This window comes from Sturnus vulgaris, chromosome 4 (assembly GCF_052056855.1).
Source record: "Sturnus vulgaris isolate bStuVul1 chromosome 4, bStuVul1.hap1, whole genome shotgun sequence".
Lineage (NCBI taxonomy): Eukaryota > Metazoa > Chordata > Aves > Passeriformes > Sturnidae > Sturnus > Sturnus vulgaris.
In genome coordinates this window covers 25,843,048-25,869,393 of record NC_142246.1, presented here as the reverse complement: position 1 = coordinate 25,869,393, position 26,346 = coordinate 25,843,048, and the positions used below count along the sequence as shown (strand labels likewise).

General features: G+C 37.0%; 1 protein-coding gene across 1 annotated transcript; it reads right to left on the bottom strand.

The window, feature by feature from the left end:
• Positions 1-1,140: 1,140 nt before the first annotated feature.
• Positions 1,141-26,346, bottom strand: CWH43 (cell wall biogenesis 43 C-terminal homolog). Its single transcript, XM_088163343.1, has 16 exons — positions 26,038-26,346; positions 25,001-25,192; positions 21,847-21,967; positions 21,583-21,737; positions 20,036-20,237; positions 18,992-19,080; positions 17,415-17,669; positions 14,542-14,667; positions 12,485-12,564; positions 11,444-11,549; positions 8,727-8,862; positions 7,373-7,522; positions 4,977-5,121; positions 4,300-4,361; positions 3,096-3,251; positions 1,141-1,603 (listed from the first exon to the last, which is right to left on the bottom strand). Exons 1-16 carry the CDS (start codon positions 26,078-26,080, stop codon positions 1,516-1,518), a joined length of 2,106 nt encoding a protein of 701 aa, XP_088019469.1. The 5' UTR covers positions 26,081-26,346; the 3' UTR covers positions 1,141-1,515.

The following is a 26,346-nucleotide window of genomic DNA, read 5'->3' as shown; positions in this document are numbered from 1 at the left end:
AAGCACCCATAGGTGAGAAATTAGTTCAACAATGGCTGGTTAACTGTCAGTTACATCTGAGATGATGAATACGTAACCACTGAGACTTTTAAATGCCTTTCAGATATCTTCTGTCCAGTGATCATTTTCACTCTCAGAAATATAGCTCTAAAAACAAGGGAGCAAAATGAGGTGACCAGAATAAAGTGACAAATATGGTGCTGGCAGCAATTACCTGACTCTATAGAACAAGAAACCCTGGGTAAAAACACATCCTGTATTTGATTACATAGAGAAACAATAAAATTGAGTTATGCTCAAGCTGTTCTTAAAAGTATATGCTGAAGAATTAGAGGGAGAAAAAAAAACACCCTCTTTCCTGCAAAATATTCTATTCCTTTCAGTTATGGTATGCTTAGATATTACTGGAAAGACACACAGTATTAAATACCAACAACACAAATGTGGTTTCCAAACCGAGTGCATCACTTGAATTATCTAACAAGTTTCTCATAAGCAGGAAACATCCTTTGGACAACACTGAAGATGTCCTCATTGTTAAAGGGAAGCTCTGCACATATACTGAAGGATCAGGAGCTAAATATTAAAGACATTGCCAAGAGACCCTAAGAAGACACAACATTTTACATTGTGTTGCATTGCATAACAGGGAATTCACTGCCTAGGTCAAAAAATCAACACCTCTATTTAGTCCTACTGAAGTGTAGAAACAAGAAACAGAAGAAACAAAGCTTCCCTCCCACCACCTTTATTATGGTTAACTTTAAATAAAAGTTAAAACCAACTTTTCTCCCTTCTCAGAAACCTTATTATGTTAAGCATAACTGTTTTTAATTCTTCGTCAGTATGTTCATGTAGGTATCTCATAACCATCATTATTCAGAGGCACTCTACCCTTGCCTTTGTAAAAGCACTGAAGTGTCTAATGTCCAGTTAATAAAACTAAGTCTATAAAAGTCACCTCTTTTTCTCCAGTATTATGAATATCAATTATCTGCAAATTATTGTAAAACTCATTTAAGAATAAAATGTAGAACTGTAGAACAACAGCACATGTAAATACTGTTAGAGTCGGAAATGCACACACTTCAAACACATACTGCATATCTCCCAATTAAAAATACACTGGTTCCATTCCTATTTTGAAAAACCTAAGGCCAAGCTTTTTATTGTAATAACAGCAATAGCATTCTGAAACTTCATGGTATATGATACCTCCACAAAAGCTGAAGAAGTTGTTGCCAAAGCAAGTTCCCACCCTTGCTTTGTTGCATACAAAGCAGGTATCTGGCCAAGGTAGATACCAGTTTTTCAAAATGCATGCATCTTCCCTCCCTAACAGTGATGGCAGCTCATTAAAGAAGAAAGTCACCAACTATTACATAGACACTCACAGTGTTGTGCAGAATGGGAGTTGCTCATCCTTAAACAGTGGTGGTTTTTTTTTTGGCTGCAAATTCATTTTCAAGCAACAAACCTTTCTTGATGGTCTCAATAATATTTTATTTTCTTGCTCTAATTCATCCGTTTAAAATATTTAGGAGTGCTCATATGAAAGCGATGAATAGGCACATAATTGTGTCCATCTTTGTAAGATCCAAACCTAAGAAAAATATTCAACAGAGCAATACTATTACAACATTATTTAACCCATGCAATTATACCATACAATTACTACCCTACTTCTGAATGTGCTAGGCAATTTATTTCAGAAACAGGTCCCAACTCTATTAAATGTAAATCAGGTTCTATTTACTCTCTCCTACTAAAGGTCTTTGAGTGTAGAGGAGACAATTAATTACATTGATTCTACTGATGCTATAGGCAGTCTATAATTGGAACCCCAGCTGAAAAAGCTAAGTGTTACATTTTTCTACTTAAATTTTAAGTGAAGTCTTTAGTCCTGATTTCAAGTGGAGATACAATTTAAGCACCTACAGTATCAAAACAGTCAACCCTGTTATTAATATTGTACATCTTGCTTTTGAAAATTGTAATTTTTCATGCCAAATTTAAATATGAACGTTTTGACAACTGACTGTTATGGTAGACAGACTTACAAAAGTAAAATGGAGTACTTATTCAAAATATCAGTGCTAAGTAATATTTAAGAGCAGTGCCATTATATTTCGAAAGAAGTAGAGTTAATCAGAAAAAGTTAAATCTATTACAATATGGTAAACATTTTATGATTATAGGCAGACAAAAGAAATTAGGACAAGATTCTGTACTGAAGTCAACTGAGAAAAATCTCAATGTGAATGCTAACTGTAGGCAAGTTCCATCATGTGGAAAAGTCTGGGCAAACTCCTGCTTAGACAGGAAGCCAGTGGCTGAGTGGTACATAAAAAGTGAGTAAGCTCAACTGTTAAATGTATATGAGAAAGTTATATATTCTGCATTATGCATGTTAGGAGTAGTAAACATGGCATTACTGGGAATTATCTCTCTGTGGCAACATCTATCACAAACTTCATGATTCTTTCACTGATATTAATACTACAATAAAAATCTTTCTCCATATATCTCTTCTTTATGCAATACCAGTGGGAAAATAACAGCAATTTAGAAATAACTCTTTTACACTAAACCTAGTCCTTTTTTCCCCCTTCTTGACACGTGCAACATACTGCCTCAGGCATTCTCTTTAATTTTTGCTACAATTATATGGTATGTTTCAAAATGATTATGCAAAAAAGTATTTAATGTATATATTGTATTCGATATTCTAAGTAACAGTATATTAAGACCCCAATCTCTGAAGTGCTGAGAAACATGGGAGATCTTCAATCATCTATCAAATGAGTCACCACGCCACTTGGCAAATATCCCTATCAAACAATCTCAGAAACTGCCTGGGTGAAATGAACATTACTTGCAATTTATGCTGTGACACAACAGACTGATTTTCCCAGGGTACATGCTAAATCAATCGAAAAAATGGAATTACAAATCAGAAGTTCTTGACTCCTACTCCTCTGCTCAATTAGGTACTGATCAGTGCCTCTCACTTTAGAAATCATTTTGCTCCTACACTTCTCTTTTACAAGACACCAGGTACATCATCCCCTTCATTTCCTGTGAGACCTACTCACCTGGGGTTGAAATGGATGTCCTTGGGAACTTGGCTGGGATCAGTGACAATTCTGTCATTGTCAACATAGCTATCCACGTGATCTGGGATTCTAAATTTGGCCATCTGGACTTCTGAATCACTTAAACCAGCATGAGATATGCGGGCATAACCCAGCCTATCAAATATGAGAAGAGTGAGTTTGAAGAAATAACTCAAGACAATTTCACCACATTCTTAATGAATTTATCTTTTTTTCCAAGAGTTATGCTTTAACTTATCAATACAATTTTCATTTCTGTGAATCTTACCTTCAAAAAACTGAAAGTTCTCCATAAACAGGATCATAACACCATGTCACAAGCATAAAAACTGAAAAACCATAAGTGTTTGGCAGTAAAAATAAGTTCTGTGTCTAAAAACATTTTTTAAAAATTACAGCTTTAGAATATCAGTGCAGGTATAAGCTCACCAAATTTTCATTGAAGAGATTTCAATATTCAAGAAAGAAACTCAAGCATCAATTGAATGAATAATGAGAAAAATTCAAATTGCAAATAGTGTTTTAGTTGAGTTTTTTTTTAGTTGCCTTTTTTCTTTTTTGCTCAATACTGTTAAGACAGCTATCAAGTTTACGACTTGTGAACATGACAGAATTTGCATAGTTTATTCAGAATAAGCTGAATTCCATTCCAGTCTGAACATCACCAAGAGAATGATTTAAAAGCAATTTGGTATTAAAAGATATGGAGTGCATAGGTCCTGTGCCTCAATATGGCTTACACAGTTCAAGTTTCCACTAAATCCAGCATAAAGATTTGCTGGATTAGATCAGCATTTTGCTTCAACAAAACCTAAATGATAGTTCAAAATTTCTATCTTCTGTGTTACATACATAGTAGGTCTTAGGCTCCACATTTTAGAATGAAGTTGCAAAGCCAGAGCTTTGGAAAAATGTAGTTTTATGTTACCAAAACAGAGTAGATCTGAAGGCTTTTGACACAGAATGATGAAACCTGTAATAGCACCCTTACAAATTATATTCAGAGATACACCGGTTCTTGTGAAGCTGAGATCAATGTTTCGCATAATGTTATGAGAGATCCAACTGCCCATAATAATTGTTTAGGGATGTAAGACTCTTCCACAATCACTTACAAAAGATCATAAAACTAATAACCATAAAGATACTTCAACCTACAACTAAATGATTCACTTTAACATACCTTATTAGTCCACGATACATAATATAGCTACACCATCTGTCCCGATCTGTACTGTCAATATCCTAGAAGTGAAAAGGAAAAAAAGTCAAATAAGGTAAGTGTTTATCTGGGTATGCTTTAAATCAGTAACAGGACCAATGTGTAAACTCACGGCAGAAAAATATTTTGCCTGAAACATTGTAATAAGGTAGAAAGAAAAAAGCTCACTGTTAGACATGGGCAAATCAGACAACTTTTTTGGTAGCTCTTAATACAGAGCTAATTTTTAAAACAAAAGAATAACTGAATTTGGAGGCTGTCTAGAGGTCATCTATTCCTAACCGTGGCTAAAGCCACTTCAGGCAGGTTGCTCAGGGCCTTATGCAGCTAATTTTTGAATATGTCCAAGGATGAAAGTTTCACAACTTCACCAGACCCCTGTTCTAATCCTTGACAACCCTGAAACTTTTTATTTCTTTTAACTGACATTTCCCTTGGGGCAGCTGCTGTCCATTGCCTCTTGTTCTTTCACTGTGTAACTCCACCTTCTCTGCAAGATATCTTGAAGTAGATAAAGATTGTATTTGAAAATGGGCATGTGTTTTCTTCTCTGTCTATATTTAAGTAACCAATTTGAAGTATTAAGCTGGGTGTTTCCAATATAGATTTTCTCTAAAGATGCAGTACTTTTATGTTACCTGCACATTTCCATTTGTTATTAATTCAGTATAGTCTCTGGATCCAGGAGCTGAAGTGATGTATCCTAGAAATACAACTTGTTTAGAGCTAGTCTTCAATAGGTTTGAAACAGCTATTGCTTGGAGTTTTCTGTCCAAGTCCTCTCTGAAAGAAATGGAAAAGACTTTAAGACATATGCATTTTAGCTCACTTTGTGCTATGACATAGTAAACCACAAATCAATCTGGTACCATTTTTGTTGCTCAGTATTAGAGAGTATGAAAGTTCACAGAAAGCTCATTGATTCAAAATTATCACTCCATTTGATAAAAGTCATATGGTCATGGTAGACGTAATTCACGTTCTTTTTCTATCCATTACAGGAACAACATTTTCTACTACTGTTTTGTTTTTAATACTGATACCATGACTAAGAAATGTGAATGTTAGTGTTTTGGTTATCTAAGGCTTTGTCTGTGCTTGCACTAACTGAGCTAGCACAATGTGGTGCATAACACAGAACTTACATGCTAAAAGAAATTTATTATGCATATATCACAGTAAATAAAGTCGTAAAGTCTGGGTCCCATCATTTATGAAATGTAACTAGAGTTACGTCATCCCATTAGCATTGCTTAATTACATTTGGCATGTATTTCAAATCTCTTTAACAAGATTTACACAAGAGTTCCAACATGACCAAAAGTGATAGCGTAAGTGGAGCCTGATAAAATACTTCATTGGATCCCATTCCCTGTCCCAGGATTTATCATAAAATAATTCAAGAGCAGTTCTCTTTCTATGATTCTTCATGATACTGACTTTAAACAGTTGTGTAAATCATGTTGTGTTCTAGATTTTGGAAGTCTGGACTAAATAACATTGACAGAGAAAAATTAAATCGGAACCTGTAAACCCCAAAGAAGACAACAATTTAAGTTCAGCTATATTTTCTAAATAGTGGTACTTCTGACTGAAGCAACTGTATTAGGGAGAAAGAGCACACAGACAGGGGACAGAAAAAACTCCAAACACTTGAGGAGAAGACTGATCTAGGTGTATGTCAAGTTGCCTGCTCAGCTAGCTGCTCTTTCCAGAATGCACCTCTCCAGAAGATGGGATCTTTTAAAGGCACAGGCATAGTTTGAGTCCCACATTTTATAAATCATATTTAAAAACAACCCTAGTTATTCAGTATTCTATAGTCTATGTCAACCTAAGCAGCAGGAGAAAAATATTAAAAATTAGCAGTTATGTGCAGTATTTAGTTACAAATTAATTCCCTTCTAAAACACAATCTAATTTGCACTCATTTCCCATGTGTCTCTTCATATTTTCTCCTTCGTCTTTATCTCATTTCTTTGCAAGGGCATAATACAGTGTTATTTTCTTCTACTTTGACAAACAGTTTCTCAGACAGGCAAGTCTAATCATCTGTGTGAGGCACAGAATTAAATTCCTTTCTAGAGTTAAAATGGGGAGTGATTTCTGACAACTGTATTTGTTTAATAAATGGGAAATCTATAAACAATTTGCAGGTTTGGTGTAGTTTCTACTCAGGGGAAGGAAACGGGATACAGAGAATTCCTATGGCTTTCTGAGCAGTTTCTTTGTGTTGTAATATTCTGCACCCTATCCATAAATTTGCCTCTTCATAAATTGTAACAATTTTTTTTAAATTCCAAATCTTACTACATAGCCACAAACATACAAGATATCCCATCAAATATAATAGAAATTACAGCTACGTGGAGCATTCACAAAACTGTCTCTTATTAATATTCATTACACACAAGTAATCGAAACATTGTCTTCAAGAACTGAAATATATACCTTATTCTTTTCCATCACTTACTTGGTTTATTGCTATAATATTGCTTTTCTGAATTCAGAGATCAGACTTCGAATTTCCACTTGCATACTCTCAGAAGGACACTGACAGATAATTTTGTTGCTGTTTCAACATTGTTCTTTCTTGGGGGTTTTGGAATTGTTACTAATTTTTTTTAAAAATAACATTTTTCCATTAATGCTCTCTATCTCTAACTGTACCTATCTGCACTCATTGTGGAATTTAATATGTCTATTCCACATGCAAAAAGTCAGAAGGATGCTATCCTGCACTGAGATGCACCTGTAGCCCTATCATTTGTTGTGATTTTTCAAAACTGTATATTTAAATCTCTAAATTCAGCTGAGTTTTGCATGACACATTTTCCTTACTTTAAAAAATGCTTCAAAATTTTAAACCAGTAGTTTAACCAATTTTAAACTATCATAATATTTCTTCAAATGTACCCTGCTAGAACGAGTATTACAGCAGTAGATTTTAAAGGGTACAAAAGAAAATTAGAATTTCACAAATTACATTACATGACTTTGTACACTGTATGTAAAAATAAGTAAAAATACACACTCTTCATTTCCGAAGTGAGCGACAACAAAATCAACCAGCTTCCCTGTGAAGTTGACAGTCAAGGAGATGGCAGGTGCAATCTCTCCCTCTGGAGATGGAAGGAGGTGATGGGTCGATTTTACAATTGGATACCTGGATAGTGCCATAATCCTACATGAGAAGAGACAAAAAGTTCCATTTTTCAAGCATCACATGGTTCACAAGCATCAAAGGTGTGACTAAGTAGATAAATGTGAGCAGAAGACTAGCAGTCACTGAAAAAAACTATAAGACCAGAATACAAATCATCCTTAGTGGATTTTCCTGAATATAGAAAGTTTCTCTCTAAAATACTGCTTAACTACATGTCTAAAAATATATTATCAAGTTAATTCCTACACTAAGAAATATCATTCCATAAATATGAATTCTTTCACTGAGCTTTTAATTATCAGTATTTCAGACAAAAAAGAATTTTATACTAACAGAAATTAAAAGGTATTTTATTAAAAGTAGAAGTAGCTAGAAATACATCTTTAAAATGGGAGATTTCTCTTTTTTCAGCTTCTGTTTGGATATTTCACATCAGGTTTTTCAATGTATTTCATTAATAAAATCTCAGCCCCATTCTGCCTCAAATAGACAGGGTCTGGAAGAAGGAAGTTACTAAATGCCCCTCACATATGGCAAAAATTAAATAGCCATTGCAACATCACAGGAAGTTCCATCTGCCATAGAGAAGTGTGTGGGCCTCCACAGATGTGTATATGCCCCTGAAAAAAAAGCCACATCATATGCCAGTATTTTTCCAGAGGACAAAGATATTTAAAGATATGCAACTGGTAGATCATCAAGCATTAAGGTAAAATTAAACACAAAATATCTGGTCAAACAGATATGTACTGTTCTATTCCCATTTTCCATTATACAGCCCAAGCTAGATTTAATGAATTCAAAATTTCTTGTATCTCCTGATGCGCTACATTTTCCAACTGCTATCATGTTTTTAAATCTGAAATACAAAATTCTCATAGCCCAAAACAAAATAATGTGAAAAGAGCATCAAATACAGTACTTGGAATGCTAAACTTCCAAATCATTAGATTAAGGGGCAGGATGCCATTCTCTGCATCACCAAAATCTATGCAGCTTACAGGGGCGGGCACCAAAATCTGATCATGTTTAGCAATGAGAAAACTCCATCCACATTGCATGGTAATGCTAATGAATCAAAGCCTGTTCCTAAAGCACAAGCTTCAACAAGTGATTATAGTGATTACTATTCCAACTATTCCTTGCTTCTGTATTAGTGCAGTTTGTATTGGGCAATAGATTTACATCTATTTCTGTCTCTGTGCATGTAAAGATAACTCACCCCCAAGTGTGATCTCTTGTGCTTGGACCAAAATCTGTATAAAATCCCAGTCTTTCTCCTAGCCACATTGTTGGATCATGGTTTCCAATGAATGGTTTAGAGGCATCACTCTCTATAATAGTGATAAAATCTGCTTCTAAGATGGGAGGGGAAAAAAGAAAATATTTTCACATTTATAACTGTTACCTATTAATGGAACTTATAAATAACTGCATAATGTCATTATTTCCCTTTTGATTACAGAAGGATGGACACAAGGCCTTCAGGGGCCAGTCAAGGCAAGCCAGTGTTGGTAAAAAAGTCATGCCCAAACTTTTGGCTACTGCAGGCCACACAAAGTCTGATGAAGATGCACTCAGTGTCTGCTTGCCATAGCTCATCCCTGGTGCATAACCAGAGATACATGAGACTGCAGAATGCAGCTGGTCTACACAGACCTAGTGACATTTCAAAAGCATTAGAGATACTGTTCACACACAAGTTAACAACATAGTAGCAAGCCTACTGCTTTCAATTTGATGAACAAACACTACATAACACATCTGCACTTCCCTTCATCCCCCAAATCCTACTGTGCTTCAAAGGGTGCCATGCAAGACACAGCTGGATGCTGTAGCCGCAATAATTATTCAGTCCAGAGTAACCCTGCATCAGCCCCAAGGCATGGTAACAGCGGGGTTTGCAGCTCCAGTGAATTGCTGACCATCTGAAGCCACCTCACTTTCTCATAGCACTGTGATCCCTCCCTGTTTACATGCAGAGGTGTGGTTTTGCTAGGGGAACATGATGGGTTCCCCTGTATTTTAACTGCAGGATACAGGAAGAACTAGCATCTGGAGGAACTGGCATCTATGAAACAGCTGCTCATGCCTGAAGGAAGGTGGGAAGTCTGCGAGCTGCCCACAGGATGGCTAACCAGACTCATCTTGAGCAGCAGGTCAGTACAGCTGCTGCAGCAGCAGCAAGTGCTCCAAGTGCTCCCTTCTTGCTGCTATTATGTCCCTCTTAGAGTGTTCTCCTACACAGGAAGGCAAATCAAGTCACCATTTCATTCCCAGCCCTTCCATAAGGAATTATGACCATCCAGCACCACAGAAGATTTTTTTGCTTTCGAAATATCATATGCAGCAGTGTAAAGCATTGTCAGCAGGAAAAATCAGAGCTCAGAGTTGTTAAGTGGATTCCCAGGTTTTTCCTTCTACATCAGCAGCATACATGCTGATCACAGAAACAGTAACTGAAACCATTAAGAAGGGTTGATGTTGGATCCCTCCAGGGCTGGACAGAAATTCCAGTGACAAAAGCCATTACATGTTGCATCTTCACTATTCCAACAGAGAGGTGAGCCCAAGGAATGCACATCCACCACACCTTTAAAGACAGCCCCTATCCTAAAGCAGATAGCCACTCTTTTTTCTGTGGCTCTCAAAATCAGGAATTCTTCTTATAGGAATTTCTAGCTGAACTCTGAATGCATTTACTGAGAACGTTACTGTAGTATTTTATATAAACTCCATGAAACTCCAGAATACCTTTTCCACCTATTAGAAATTATGATTTATTAATTTATATTTTGGAATTTGCTGCTTTTTTGACTTACCAGTTGTCTTTTTTAGAAGTGATATTTCACTACCCTAAAGAAATGCCCATGGACATAACCAGATAATCACTTTTTCTAACATTCATTCATTTAAACTATAGATACCAGAAATGAATCTATTCATTAAAATTCATAAATAAATATGCAAAGATAAATAATCACTCAGACATGAACTATGGAATCACTTATGTAGAAGAATACTAAGTATTCTTACTTAGAGTACGAATACCTGCCAGTGCCTTTTCATTGCTTGGGTCTGTAAAGCCTGAGCTGCTCAGGAAAATCCTGTGGTGGACTGGAGAACAACAAATGCTGGAATGGCAGCCTGGAAATTTCCTAATTCCCTGAACTGCTTTAGATCTCAAACTGTCAGTCCCCTGTCTACCCTATCTCATGGGTATCACAGGAAAAAGTAACACCTACAAACACTACTGGCCAATTCCTTTCAATGCCCACTGCAACAGCACTCATCTTGAGTCCAAATTCTTCATTTCCTATAGCTAATTTTCCAACCAAAATCCTGCCCATGAGCAAGAGTTCAGACACTCTTCTTTATAGTAAAATCATGATAACCAAGCTACAATCATTACTTTTCTTGCATACATTGCTCTGGTTCAGTGATGGAAACAGACTTCTCTGTTTCTTCTCTGTATTCATTGTTTAGGGCATTTGATTTTCACACCCTTTAGGAATTATATAATGTTTCACATCTAAAAAAACCCACAGAGAAGTTACAAAACATTGTACTTTATATAAAAGTATATTTACTTTTGTACATACCATTGTATTTTATCTAAAGGATATTATTTCATTTATGCAAAGAATATCTCAGTAGACAAGTAACTCATCTGCAGCATGAGAAGAAAACTCCAAATAAGAAATAAAGTGTTTCCTCTGACCAGAAATCTCTTCAAATTTAAACAAATTATCACCTCAGCAAATGGATTTTTGACTGAAGTGATTGTATTGGAACAGTTCACAAACTGGAGAGAAAACCACTAAATACAGGTTCTTGTGTCAATGCAAAAATGGCCTCAGTTACCAAGCATGTGTTTTCACTTCTGTCTCTTCAAATGAATCCTCCCAAATATAAATGAAGTAGGGAAAAAAGAGTTACCTGTCTGATTAAGCAAATTAGCTGATCCTTCCAAATTAGACCATCCTTCATTGTCATATCCAAATCTAAAAGGCCAGATCAAAGCAGAGAAATCTCTTTTGGGAACCTCAAAAAATAAATGGAAAAAAATTAAAATAAAATTTGAATTTTACATATTATAGCTTTGCAGTAAACAACACCAGACACATAGTGCCATAAAAGACATACAAGAAGAGATGTTTTAACCAATATATCTCTGTAATAAAGCTGTTAGAATTACAAAAGACTAGATCTGCTATTAACAAGGGAATAAAAGCCATCATACTTAAAATGAATTTGTACAAGTAAGAGTAAACAAATGAAGAGGAAAGAGACAATTTTTTCATCTTACTAAGAGGAACTAACAACACAATAAGGTACTACAAACTTGAATTAATTGAAAAAAGAAGCCCAACCATATAAATCTGTGTGCATTTGTGAATCTAACACTGAACTCCACGAGTGTTAACCACCTTGTTATTTATTACCTTTGCAGTACCTCTTTTCTTGCAAGATAGAAAAGTGGAATCTTCAAATTTTTATTCAATTTCCCTATCTAGTCTAAATATAATCTATTTCAACGAACTTTTCAGAGAGCTTCAATTCAGGGTTATGATATAATATAGAACCATAGAATTCCCTCACCTGGAAGAAATCTCAGGAAGTTACCAGTTCAAACTCCCCCTACATGGGATCAGGCTACTAACAGCATTGTCCAGTTTGAATACAGTTCAAATAAACTAATTTTTTTAAGTAATGTTCAAATTTAACATATGAGGCAAGAATGTCTCAAATTTTCAAAATATTTTTTCCTTCATAGTATCACTATAAATCTCCAAAGACCCGGACATTTCAATTTGACATGAATTTGTAAATTACATTTTTGCATCTTCATTTATTCATTAGTTTTTCTGAATACTTGGTTATAAAGATTTCTTCAGCAACAATTAACACACCTAAGCTATCACACACACATTTTACTGCATACTTGAAAGTTACCATTCTTACAAACACCCTACTCACCCCTTGGCCCAACTTCTTCTGGTAAGTTCTATAACGTAAACCCAATCCAAGCAAACCAACACCAACAAACAGCCACAATACTTGAAATAGAAAAACACAGAAAAAATTGTTTTAATTCAAGAAAAATAATGCTATTATTGTTGTTAAACAGGACACTTATTCTAAGGTGTGATATTCACAGAATGAGAAATGTGTCCATTTAAGTGACAACACCAGATCAAGGCAGTATCTATGCATGCAAAATATGTATATGTGTGCAAACACACTCTGCAAAACACAACATGCTGAGCAGATAAAATATATGAAAACTCCCTGGAGTAGTTATGTAAAAATTACACATACTGAAGAATTCACTGTAGGGCATGAGTAAGAGCCCCATGTAAACTCTTCAGTGTTTTCCTCTCTGTGTGCAAATATGCATTTGCAGTACAAAATTTTTGTCTTGTATTAATAGAATGTGTGGAACAAAATTTGGTTTACTTTGCAAGCCTTTAGATGTCAGAAAGATGTGACTCTTGTCAGACTTACAGGGTGGTCATTTATTTAATATATCTTGGAAAGACAGTGCAGCTTCATAGAAACATATTCAGAACTTTCTAATTGCTTCTATAGCATTACAAATAACCACAGTGTGCACTTAAGAGCTCTCATCATTCAGCACAATATAATTTGATGATCAAAGCCCTCTGTAGTTATTTCATTTACAAAGTGGCATATGCTATCTACAATTATTTCAGTAACTTCAGTTTATTCTTTCATATATTTAAAAAAATATGAAATTATTTTAATGCACGTTTTCTGGAAGGGTTTTGTGTAAAATTTAAATACATTTTATGATGGAAGATGTCAGAAAGAAGGATGTGCTACTTATATTACCACATGTCAAGCAATTTCATACTCTGCAAGACACAAAGGTGCTTAGGGTGGAAGCTGAGAAACAGTACAAGTCTGAGCATGATGAGGAAATACAAGAGGTACTGTTGCAACATTACAAGATTAGCTAAGCAAGGGACGTGCTTTGTGACAGGTAATATTTTGAAATATTAATTTTGTGAAATGTTTCTTAGCAGTAATATTCAAAACACTAGAAATGGTGCTCATTTTCTCTGACACACAAACTCTCACAGGCCACATTCTTTTGGCCCCTGAGTATACAGATAAAGATTCCAGAAACAGCTCTGAAAAACTGTGAAGCACTATTGTCCCCTTTTCCCAAATGCAGCAAAATAGACACAAATGGCAAGTGATTTGATCCAAAGTCAAAGAAGAAAAGATGCAGGAATTGGAATCTCCAGCATCCTGGTCTCTGTAGGATTACCATGCCCTCATGCCTAGCATTTTTTTCTTCTACCAAACTTCATGCTATTGACAGATGTTTTTCTTTAGAAACAGCAGCTGACAATGAACACAAATCACTGACTCAAATGATTGTAGAGAAATAGTTGAAAACATTTGTATGGTTTAAGAGCCAAAAAGTGATAAAATCTCAAACATTTGATTTTCATTTCCCTTCAAAACCTAAGGAAAAAAGCAGACCCCATACATATAATCTGAAAATCTGGGATCCCTGTACTGTACAGCAGCTCTGAGCCAGCGAGTGCCACCACACTGCCAGCCAGCTCACACAGCCCTGGCAGTGCTGTCACACTGCACCACTTCAGAATTGCTGCACTGGATGGCTGGGAAATCATTCATGGCTTTTGTACACACAGTGTAAACCCCAAGATCCAGAGAGGCCTTCTCCTCAACCACTGAAATGAAACCCCCCATGATGCTGAAACCATTTTCACTTTTTGTTTTTTGCCCACTTTCTTGTCTCTGTTTAACACATTCCAGGAATAGCCTCTGTCAGTCACAATCACAGTGAGTCAGCTCCTCCAGAAGTATATGTCATCATTAACCTGGAACTAGGGAAACACCAACTACCAGACTGTTTCTAAAACTAGTACCAAAAAAGCATTTCTAAAACATCTGAGCAAATACTCCACAGTGCTATTTTTCTTTCCTCCGACAGTATTCCTAGAGTCATGGAGAAAAGGAACTAAAATTATACTTACATAGTTTAATATAGTTTTTACTCCTTTTGAATAATGGTTTTTGATTGCTTTTCACTTCAAAGACAGAGCTGAAGTCTTTCTTGGGTCCTGTTAGAATGTCTACCCCAATACATAACATTATAAAACCTGTAAAAATATAAGTAATTCGTTTTTTCATAGACCTTAAACATATTAAATATTGTTCATAAACACATCTTTTATAAACTCCCAGCTGTTGTGTTACAACACAACCTTATGGTTCCAACAACAGAGATGTTTCAAAGCAAAATGCAGCTAAATGCCATACCTAATGAGGCAATGCAGGAACTATGACATTTATTGTCAGCGCTCTCAAGTAAAGACTTGCAGTACAGTTCCAGGGTATTATGTCAAAAAGGCTAACACATGGCAGATAAATTATGCTAAAATCCTTCCAGGCCCTATTGATGGCTACAACTCTCAGCTGGGCCCACTGTTTTCAAAGTTTACTGAAATTAACCTGGACCAGAACAATTGAGTTACACTTCCATATTATGGAACCTTAAAATAACAGCTTGATGAAAAAGTACATTAATGATTGCACATATCTATTATCTTTAACAATGAGCTGCTCTGTCATCAAGGTACAAGTAACACATTTTTCATATAGGAACTACAAAAGCAATTGCTCAACACTGTTATAAAACAGTGTAAGCAGATTGCAGCAGGTTAGGAGGTCAATTTTACATGGCAGCAACTTGTATTCTGGAACTCCAGAGCCAACAGAAATAGCTCTGCTTTTTAAGAACAGAGAACTAAATACATCTACAGATACATTTTAAATGCTGTAAGCAACTTCAGTGCACTAACTGTTGCAATGTGTGGGGATGGTATCTTTTCAACAAGTAGCTCAGACTAATAGTACAAGGTCTTTTCCAATCCCTAATGAGATAAAGAATCCAATTACTTTCAAAGGAAGCATGGGAGGATAATGAACTGGATAACAGCTCTGCTGGAGAAGATATATGCCCTTAATATCTTTGTGGCATAGTTAATTAATTATAGAAGCTATATTTTACTTCAGAGTAATAGCTAAATATTACTCAGTACTTTTTTATTTCCCTTACTTGTTACATTAGTTGTAATGAAAGTTTGCAAACCAGGACATAGGGTCTAACACAACGAGGGGGAACACACAAAACCATTCTCAAAGAGTGACAGATTCACAGCCATTAAAGTTGATGAAGATCAGGAATCTGAACCCTCAGCATTATATCACATCAGAGTGAAGCAGCACAAAAAGTTTTGAATATAATGATCTTACTTTCATTGTCACTTTTCCTGGTGCAGTTCCCTACCCAAACTGCAGCAAGAGAAAGGCAGGATATTGGACAGGAGAAGAAAGCAAGAAATAGCACTTGCACCTGGAAGAAACCATAAGAAAACAAGCAGTTTGCCAGAAAGCCAAGCTGTAAAGGTAAAAGAACAGCAACAAATACACAGTCTCATGGTATAATCTTTGATAAGCTATGGGATGGAATCAAAAAGACATGGATTCTCAGATGGAATTTAAACTCATGTAGTGCTATCAGCTGAGATGTGTTCCATTTATAGTTTTCTTTACCAAAGAGAAAATTAGAGCCATCTGTTACTACCTAGTGATCACGCCAGGTAAATGAATCTCAAGTGTGCTTTTTAAAGGAAGTAACAGAGAGGAATTTTGAATAAAAGTATTTCTTTTGTGAAAGCTTAACTCAAGAAAGCATTTGACATTCCTCTATCACATGCATCCTTTATAAAACGTCAAAAAATTAAATTTAATTAGCTAAGATAACTGTTTCTAAAGACTCCTCAGAATGCTTTCAGAACAAAGGAAATAATGCAACAATGGAATTAAATTCTCCTCAAAACATAATGAACTCAAATCCCTCATGTGAATGCTGTAATATAAGAAACACACATGGAGAGGAAGAAACTAGAGTGACACAAAGTGGTTGCAAAGACATCTATGAAATCTGAAACCTTTGGAGCAACAAGTTAAGCACAGTGCTGATTATTCATTTCCAAATAAAATATAGGCTAATACCTCACATTTAAAAAAACATCCCACAAAATTAGCCCAAGACAATGTTTGGCATTGTTTAAATATAGTTAGTGAAATATGTCATTGAAACATGTTAGAACCTATTAGGAAAATAGTTCTGGAGACAAAACCAGGAAGGGTTGGTTTCCTTTCCACCTCTCCACCCTCATCAAGTGATCATTTTGCTAAAGCCTTTATATTTGCTCAACTCAGTTCTTCCTTATTTGAAAAAACCTGACAATTTATTTTCTGCCTGTCCGGTTCACACGATGCTACAGGCTCACCTGAATTCCCCCAAATATGCTGGTGTGTCCACAAAACAGAAGGTAGAGCCACATGGGAAAGAAGCTCAGGTCTCCAATGTAAACTAGCTAGATCAGCAGGATGCTGCACTTTGCTCTGCAGAGCAAATAATGCTAAATAATGCACTGAATTACATTACAGTCCCAGCAGCACCCTGTTACCTGAGGCACTGCTACCTTAGGTAGCCAGCATATTTGTGCATTCACACCCTGGACTGCAGCCATATTTTTAGGGTAATTGATTAACAGATCTCTTCCTCTACTGCATGCTTTAGTTATCAGACATTTTTCCACTTTATCATTTTCCCTTTACTGAATTCAATTTTCTGTCCACATCTTAGACTATTTCTACCAGTAAAAAACAAGTAGATTGCATGTCTCATTGATTTTTGCACTGAAATTCTTACCACAGTAAGCAAGTAAACAGTAACTGAGCATTTGAAAAGACTCTTTATATACTAGATACATTTCACATGTCTGCCTCAGGCTAAAGCAAGCATATTTGTATTTGTTCATTACCACAAATGTACCTAGAAGAAGATGGGAGCTTTCTCTAAGGTAAACTCCTCCAGGTACAAATTTATAAGCTGTACACCATACACAGAAGAATAATTCAAGAACATAGGCAAACATGGCTGTACTCATGGCTTTCCCAGGATGCAGACAGCTGACAAAGTGTCCAGCTAGTTGAGGCCACACACACATAGTAAAGAGACCAAGAATGTTGCCTGCAACAGCAGCACTCCAGGTATGTAAATAAAGGAGACCAGCTGAAGATGCCAAACCTGTGAAGGGGTAGAAAGGAATAGAGTAAGTCTCAGTCAGGTATATCATCTATCACATTCATTGTCATATTCTGGCTTGCAAAAAAAAATAGAGTCTGGGAAATATAATTCTGCTTTCCAGCCATGAAAACTGCATCACTAGAAGGGCAGTTATTCACAGTAGCCAAAGATAGTCTTTTATTTTTCCTAATATCTCATTCTTTTAAACATTACCTATTCAGCTGAAAACAGTACAGGAAAAAAAGAGGGCAGAGAAACATCATCAACAGGCAAAACAGAACAGTTTTTTTTAGAGTTTTTCAGCACAACAGATGAATGATGCAATTCTTAAGAGAGTAACAGGTCTGTCAATTATGAATCTTTTTTACCATAAGACATAAAGAATCAAATAGATTAATATGAAGAGAAAACCTATATTTTCCTGATCTTTCCCTGTAGATAACCATAGGATGAGCAAGAAAGTAATTATTAATCTTTTACTAACTGCAAGATCCTTGACTTACCATGCTATCTTTGATATGGTGATTTGACCCTAAACAGAACATTAGCAACCACAGAACCTCTCTATAATGGGGCAAACTCATTTTAAAACATTATTGTAGGTATGAATATTTACTGTCACATCATGAAAGCAAATGTATAGAAACACTTCTAATATTTAACTCTTATACATCAAAGTTCTAAGAATTTCAGAATACAATGCTGGAATCAACTAAAGAACCTTTCTGTGCTTGTTTTAAATAAGCAATGTGTGTACATCAAAAATCAAATGCTCATGCTTACATTACAATCTGCACACACATTTCTTAACACTAAAACCTGCCTATTCATACTATTTTACTGCCTACAGAGCCTGGCGAATGAAGAGACAGGAGGCAAGCTTATCTTCAGTAGACTGCTTGCTAAATTACAAGTTATTTTGCCTCCTGTGGAATTGAGAGGCTTCTGTCATCTCAACCCCATAACCCTAGATGTGGCCTTAATGTAGAATCACTAAGGCTGGGAAACACCTCTATGATCATCAAGTCCAACTGTTATACAATGCAGATGATCACACTGAGATGCAGCTCAAGGGAACAGAACCTTAACATGACTTCTGAAGACAGTAACACTGCTCTGCAATGGCCTGGAGATTTGGTCTGTAACCTTCAGTCAACTGGTTAGACAAATGTGTACTACAGTCAGTGGCAAGAGAAAAGGAGGCTTTGATCAGCCACACTTTTCTGAGATGTGGTGTCAGGTAGAGAATAAGGTAACAGATTACCTTATCCCTAAGGGTAAGGGTTTTTTTGACGAAAACTCTGCTCAGGATTTGCACTTACCTATGAGAAACAAGGCAAAACTGATGACAGAAGACCAGCTCCAAAATGAAAGCATCAATCCATGAGCAAGGCCCAACAGAACTGTACCTCTGATACAACAATAAGGAAAAAGAAAACATGCACTAATATGATTTTAAAAACACTTGGCATTGAAAAAGAAACTTCTAGATATACAGACCAGGGTCCTGTATAACTCTTGTACTTTAAACAAAACTAAATTTTGCTCATACCCGGCAACGTTTTCTTCCCTTTATTGGATGTAAAAATAATGGCATTTACTGTAATGTATAAGTGAGCTGTGTTCAGCAGCAAAAGCAGTCCCCTGAAATCTTGGTACAAAAGGCAAAAACAATTCAGGGAAAAGGAGAAGGAAGAATCCACCCCAAACGAAAGTATTTTCTTCATGTCAAATAAGGAATCCTACAGTATCTAACACTGCTGTCAGTCTTGGTGAGATCTTTTGTATACCAATTCCAAATTATAAACTGTGTCACCTGCCATCACATGTAGTTGACTCAGAATAACTAATCTGGTGTATTTCTAGATTTGGAACCGGAATGAACCACACACAGCATTAAGACTACATTCCTACTAATCAAAACATCTACTGAAGTATATCTTTTAATATTGCACACAGTTTATTTATACTTTGTGCATGTATCTCTGATCATCTCCTCTCTGAAACCAACTGCTAGACTGATTTACTGCATGTTATAGATGCACTGCATTCATAAGTCCTTGAACCTCAGTCCTAATTGAAAAATTGTTTTGAAATGTGGCAAACCAAGATTTTAGTGCTGAAATAAAAGTAATTTTGTATCAGAAAATTTTAAGGTCTGGACAAAATGCTCAGCGATATCTCAAAGGACGAATTAATCCTCTGTGTGAACTACCCTGTATCCATTTTTTTCTGTCTAAATTCTTATACCATCATTGGGTTGAGTTTTACAGCACTGGATTTTGATTACAATTTTGTAATAATAATAATAATAATAATAATAATAATAATAATAATAATAATAATAATAATAATAATGCACTTACCCATATGGATTAGGATCTGGACCTGTATGTGGATGTCCACTTACTGCCCATCTAGAAATTAAAGAAACCTCCCCAAATATCCACAGAGTGAGGAACATGAGGCTGCCAAAAGCAATCCCTGATAAAAACCAATGAGGATGGGAAGCAGTCTCTCTAACCACATTACCAGTTTTGTTTGTTTCTTGTTTCCTCTTGTTTCCACCTAGAATCAAAATAAGATGATTTTCGCCTAGAAATAGAATAGCTAAGCAAACTGTCAAATCCTATTAGCAAGAGTTACTGAGAAAAAGAAATAGCCAAAATCACAAATTTACTAGAATAAATTACATGCTTAAAAGCCAAATTATCTGATTAGGGTTGTATTATCAGAAATTGATAACACCAAAAAAATTAAAAATCTTTACTAACAATCCTAGCTCTGTCAAGAAAATGTACTCACCATAAGTGTGAAATGCCAACCTGCCCATCTGATTATTTTTCATAATACTGGAATTTAAATATTTAAATTGGCTTTGAAAATCAGCAGAAAAGTTATTGGAATTTGTTCAGAGGCTTCTGTTCTCTGAAACTCTAAACTCTGATAAGAACAAAACCTGACACTTCCAAATAAGCCAGAAATAAACTCCTTTCCTTCTCCTTTTATCCATGTGCTTTATAACCTCTCTCATCTAAAGAGAAAGCAGCACCTTTAATTGCATAGACCTATCATTTTGTCCCATAAACAAGACAGATTTCCTTCCTAATCTCCTGCAGCAGATTCCCTTTCTAAATTCTGATGAAAGCTCAAGCTTAATTTAGATCACGTAATGCAAGCTTACAGACAATATGCATGATGCTAATTTATACCCACTTACACACAGATAAGGTTTTATCTTTCAATTAATTCATTAAGGTTATACTAGGAAGGAAGGAGATTCTAAGGATTTAACATGAGCTGCCTTAATTAACCAACCCAGCCTTGCTGTCTTCCTTGGCAATACCACGTCCACAGCTTATGCTGGCCCCACTGCTATGTACTCTGTACAAACACTCCAAGAACTTGGGCAAATTTTAAACAGGACAACTTGTCCAGTCCTCCAGTTCTTTCTGTTTCTTTTCACATATCAGCTGTTCCCCAACTTTGTCCTGTCTCCCCCTCTCTGTTAAAAGATATGCACTGGCAGAGAAACTCAAAGTGCAAATTGAATTAACATAACAACAAAATCACCACAAATGTTTCATGCTGGAAAGACAATAATCCATTCTGGTTTTATTGGTCTATCTTATGCTTTTGTTTGTGTTACTGTCGTATTGTTGGCACTGCAATAAGGAAAAAGGCAGTTCTAGCAACAACTTTCTACAGCTTGTACGAATTGTGACACCAGTTCTGCCAAATTACGGGCAGATGAAAGTACCCCATGACTTCTATAGCCTGCAATGCTCTTGCAGTAGGTCTTAAACCAGACTATGTTGAGGAAAAAAAAATCAAAGAATCAAACCACAGTGACACATAGCTAGGTATATTTACGCTATTTTCCTAACAACCATCTTTGCTGTAATATGCTTACCTGAAAGAATTTGCTCCAAGGCTGCTACAAAACCAATTGTCAGTATGATAGTATTGGCAACTTGTGAGCTCCAGACTGGATTAAGTGATGTGTACCAGATACGAAGAACAAGGAGCATTATCTTGCCGAGCATGAAGCCCCATATCCTGATGAACCTGTAAGAATCAGTTTTTGAAATAGTGAGGCATTTGGGGGATAAAAAGAAACAAAACAGCTTTTAATGTAAAGAAACATCAGTTGAAGTCCATCAGTAAAAGAAAATACCTTTGTAAACTGTTTCCAGACCACCATGTTACTGTTTGAACCAGCAATGAAGAAGAAACACCAGCAGCCAAGATAAGTAATCTAATTAAAGCATTTGGTGCATGGTATGATGCTAAACTTCCTACAAACAAATAGACACACAGAGAGGTTACTTTAATGATCAAGAGAGACCAGGTAATAAGGATTTCCTGTGCATTAGTTCAACGTTGTCTGTAATTTGAATGGCTATACCACTTATCCAAAACATGACACTACACATTTTTAAACAAACCAAAGAAATATAGGTATGAATAGAAATTGGGTATACATGACTTCACAACAGTTATAACTTTTAAGGAAAAAAATTATATGAAACAATTATCCAACAGTCAAGGTGATTGCCTTTAAGTACTTAATGGTGATTGATTCCATAGGGAGAACATATGGATAAGATATCTAAGCATACAGATATTCCTCAACCGTGCACTTAGATAACTCAAAAGCCATAAAGTTTTATGTATGGTGACTGCTCCTATCCAAAAAGGATATGGCTTTTGCCGCAGCACACTTATAAAAGTAAATACACTACGGCAAAAGCCACATTCTTTATTAGATGGGAGCAGTCACCACACATAGCACAGGGATTAGTAATCAACTGCCTCAGTAGGGGTAAACAAGGCTTTCTCTGTCTCAGTATCTGGTCTCAGAAGTGGTCACAATCAGCCTGTGCCATTTTATTACTGAAAACTACCACTTTCCCAGCCACTGAAAGAGAGCATGTGCACACATCTTTGCCATTTCCCAGGGCATGGTGACCCCACATTACCAGCAGTTTTAAACTCTCTAATAGGTTTCCAATTCAAGTAACTATGGACTGCATATACTCTCATACCTTCAGTCCCTGTGGCAAATTCTGGCCCAGGACCAATGGCAAACAGCAGGAGAAGTAGCAACACTGTTATGATACCAGCCATTTGCTATATGAGTATGAGTCAAACTTGAAGAGATGTTAAGCAAGTAATGTCAGAAATGGAGGTGCAGATTCTGGCAACACATGCTAGGAATCCTCCAACTGTTTACCTGCTCATTCTGCTCAGAGTAAAAGATGCAAAGCTTAGAGCCAAGACAGTAAACAAGACCAATGTGCAGTGAAGGCTCATGTACAGTACACACAGATCTCTGTCACTAAATTTTGCTGGCAATCCATAAACATGTCTCTTCAAATATTTCTTCATGTGCCCTACCCTGATTAAAGGTAGCATGGATTTGCCAAGTTCGAGCAGACACACCTTTTGTTGCTGGGCAAGTACACCCAAGACTTAAATATATCTCTCCAAATACCCAAATTTAATGTATGTTGTCTGAAGACACAGATGAAAATAGACACTACCACAGGGTACTTTGTGTTTGTTTGTTTGTTTTCAAATAAAACACAAATAAAATAAAGTAGTATGAAAGGATACAGAAATTAGAAGTTGCAGGGAAAATAAAGTTTCCTGAAAAGGCAGAAAGAAACAGAAGAGGAAAAAAATCATCCCTGCAAATATTCTATAAATATTAGCTAAGCATGAAGAATTTCCTTATTTTTTGATTGTGAAAATGAAGACCAAGTAGAATGGGGTGGAGCACGCATGAGGTAGATTGTTCTGCCTGACAGTTCAACAAGTCCCAGAGGAAGGCCATGGCCTTTTTGAGAAGGAAAAAAGATCAAGAATATAATGAATAAAATTATCTCAGTATGAAGGAGGAAAAACGCAGGAAGAACTGAGAAACTGGAGAATCAGCAGCACAATATGATGGGACAGAACTAGCACAAAAGATCATCATAGGTCTGTCACTGCTCTTTATTTAGCAGAACAAAAATTACACACTTTTAAGTGATTTCCCTCTCTTTTGGTAAAGTGAACTAGTAAACACAGCAAGATGATCTGAAGGACTAATCTTAAATAAACACAGCAAATTTTGTGTCTGTCACATCTGAAGGAAGGTATGGTACAATTTTAAATGCATACACTCACTCCTAGTTTCTAAACTAGAAGATCTTGCAGAAAGCAATACACTAGGCAATACACTAGGCACTGCTGCAAGAAGCTGAAGATTCTGCTAAGAAGCTTATTACAAAACAATGAGAAAAGTATTAGGATGGATATAATGGGAAGAGTGGGAAAAGAAAACAACATGGTAAGACTATTCTTCATGAAAACCAATTACACCAACAAACTGCTCAGTTCTAGTATTTTTCTAGAGATAAAGAACAATAATTCTTTTTTAAAAACTACAAAGGGAAAGCAAATAAGAAGATCTTACTCTGTTTTCTAACAGTTGAAGAAGAAAACTATAAGGAAAGTGATTATCTGTCTATCATATTGACAAATGAGGAGCTAGGATCTGCTATTTCTGAAAGACATCACTCAACAGAAGCATTTTCACCTCTACACAGGATGGAGACTCTGCCAAACCTTCCCCCAAAAAACTTTCAAAAAATCAGCATGAGCTAAGATTTGCACCAGTTAGCTGAAGACCAAAGTGGGAATCCCAGCAAGTCTTGATTTAAAGAGGAGCCTTGATGGAATGGGAAAGGGGGTGTCTATTTCCTGAGTTCAAGATCAAATTTTAATCCTGTGCAACTGACCATATAATATAAGGGTTATTTCATATTTAGGATGAGCCTATAACCCCTTTACAGGTATGTAGATAGATAGATTTAATTTTGAAAATACATTCTTAGAAGATAAAACTGCTTCAGAAACAAAAAATTAATGTTTCACTCATAGAAGACTACTTTTATGATAGCCTCAAGCTGTTCTGTAATGTCTCATCCCTATCCATTGTCACAATACAAAAGATACCTGCTCTGCTGATATTTGAGTGATACTGAAAACACCTTTCCTACTGAGCATCACTCTTACTAAGTTAAAAGTTCCTAGAAATAAAAGTGAAATGAGATTTTTCTGTATTTATGCAATACAATGGCTGCAAACAATATTTCTCTGACTATAGCTAAAAGCTTCAGAGAAAAAGAAGGCACCAGCAAAACATGAGTATGGGGAGAGCGAGAACTTCTTATTCCTGTCTCTTTTTTAGTAATCATCTCAATTTTAAGGCAATTTGGAATGTTTGTTCTTACACATTGATACTAAAACTGAATCTACAACTCACTACAGTGCATACTTACCAACCACAGTCAATCTCAGAAAGGCTAGGACATACTCATTGTTAGCCAACCTCCAAAAAGGGCCAATTGTCAAGAGTATTGGGGAAAAGAAGGCAACAGCAAAAACTTCTAGGCCTGTGAGTGCCAGTGTCTGAAGGGGGAAGTAGTAGATCATTGGTGGCAGTGCATGGTAAAGAGACCAAGAAATATAGCCTAAAACAAGAACAAACCAAAAAAAAGAAAACCCCATCATGTATTTTCAACAACAAGATTTCCTGGAGATTACTTTAAAAGTACCATTTTATACTTTCGCATAGAGACTATCAAATGTATTTGAAAGCAGTTCAAACAACAACAGCTACCTTCTGTGAAGAAATGTTTTTTGTTATTTCAAGTTAAACTAACACATTTTCCGCGGAAATAGAATGATGAGAATAAAAACAGCTCTTCCTCCACTCAGACAGCAGTTCCTACTTTGAACCTCAGTGAAGTGCTCAGCTTCAGAAAGGATTAGTGTTCAGAGGGCTGGCTAAATAAGCAGTCCACCCACAGTCTCAGGGCTCCTCAAATGCAGACTGGTGGCTAAAGGAATTATTCTAGTAAATCGGCGTGCTGTTCTCCCCAAGAGACACCTTATCCTGGTGCTGTAGGCACAGCAGCCCTGCGCTGTGAGTTTCCATGCTTTGCAGGAGATGCACCGAGCAGACGACACAGTGGGTGCTGGGTCTGGGGACCGCTCTCGGCGCCCTGCCTTGAGCAGGGCAGCGCAGCACCGGCTCTTGCAACACCTGCACCAACACCTGGCCGGGAGCAGCAGTAAATTCTAGGCTGATTCAGGAGACAAAAAGCATTCCAGCACTAGACGGGAAAAAAGAACCCGAAGAACACGCAGATGTGAGCACTCTTTACTCATTCCAGAGGGGAGCTGCTCACGGGCGGCACGCCCGCACGTACAGCGAGCCCCGCGAAACCCGGCCGGTCCCGGCTGAGCCCCCCCCGGCCCCCTTAACCGCGGCCCCTCGCCCGCAGCCCCGTCGGGCGGCACCGCCGCCACCTACCCAGGAGAGTCTCCGAGAGAACGGCCTTCCACAGGGGAAGCATCGCCCCGGCGCTGCCCGGCTCGGAGGGAGCCGCGTCCCTCTAGCCGGGAGCCGAGTGCCGGGTGCCCGTGAGGCGCGGCGCCGCCCGTCCCGCCTCACGGAGCCGCGGCCCGCGGCGGGGGCGGGCAGCGCGCGCGGCCGCCCCGCGCTCTGCGCGGTGTGCACAGCCCCGCCGCGATGAACGGGCAGCAGGGCTCGGCCCGCCGCTCCTGGGTCAGCAAAGCAGCGTTTGTCCCCTGAGCAGGCACGGCAGCGAGAAAAATAAAA

Bases quoted from the DNA above. Each gene is read 5' to 3' on its own strand.
- CWH43 (XM_088163343.1), bottom strand. From the start codon at position 26,080: ATGCTTCCCCTGTGGAAGGCCGTTCTCTCGGAGACTCTCCTGG. The intron at 21,968-25,000 runs GTAAGTATGCAC...ATTTGTTTGTAG, and splicing joins TCTGAGATTGACTGTGGTTG to GAAGTTTAGCATCATACCAT. The intron at 8,863-11,443 runs GTAACTCTTTTT...CTCCCATCTTAG, and splicing joins TAATTTGCTTAATCAGACAG to AAGCAGATTTTATCACTATT.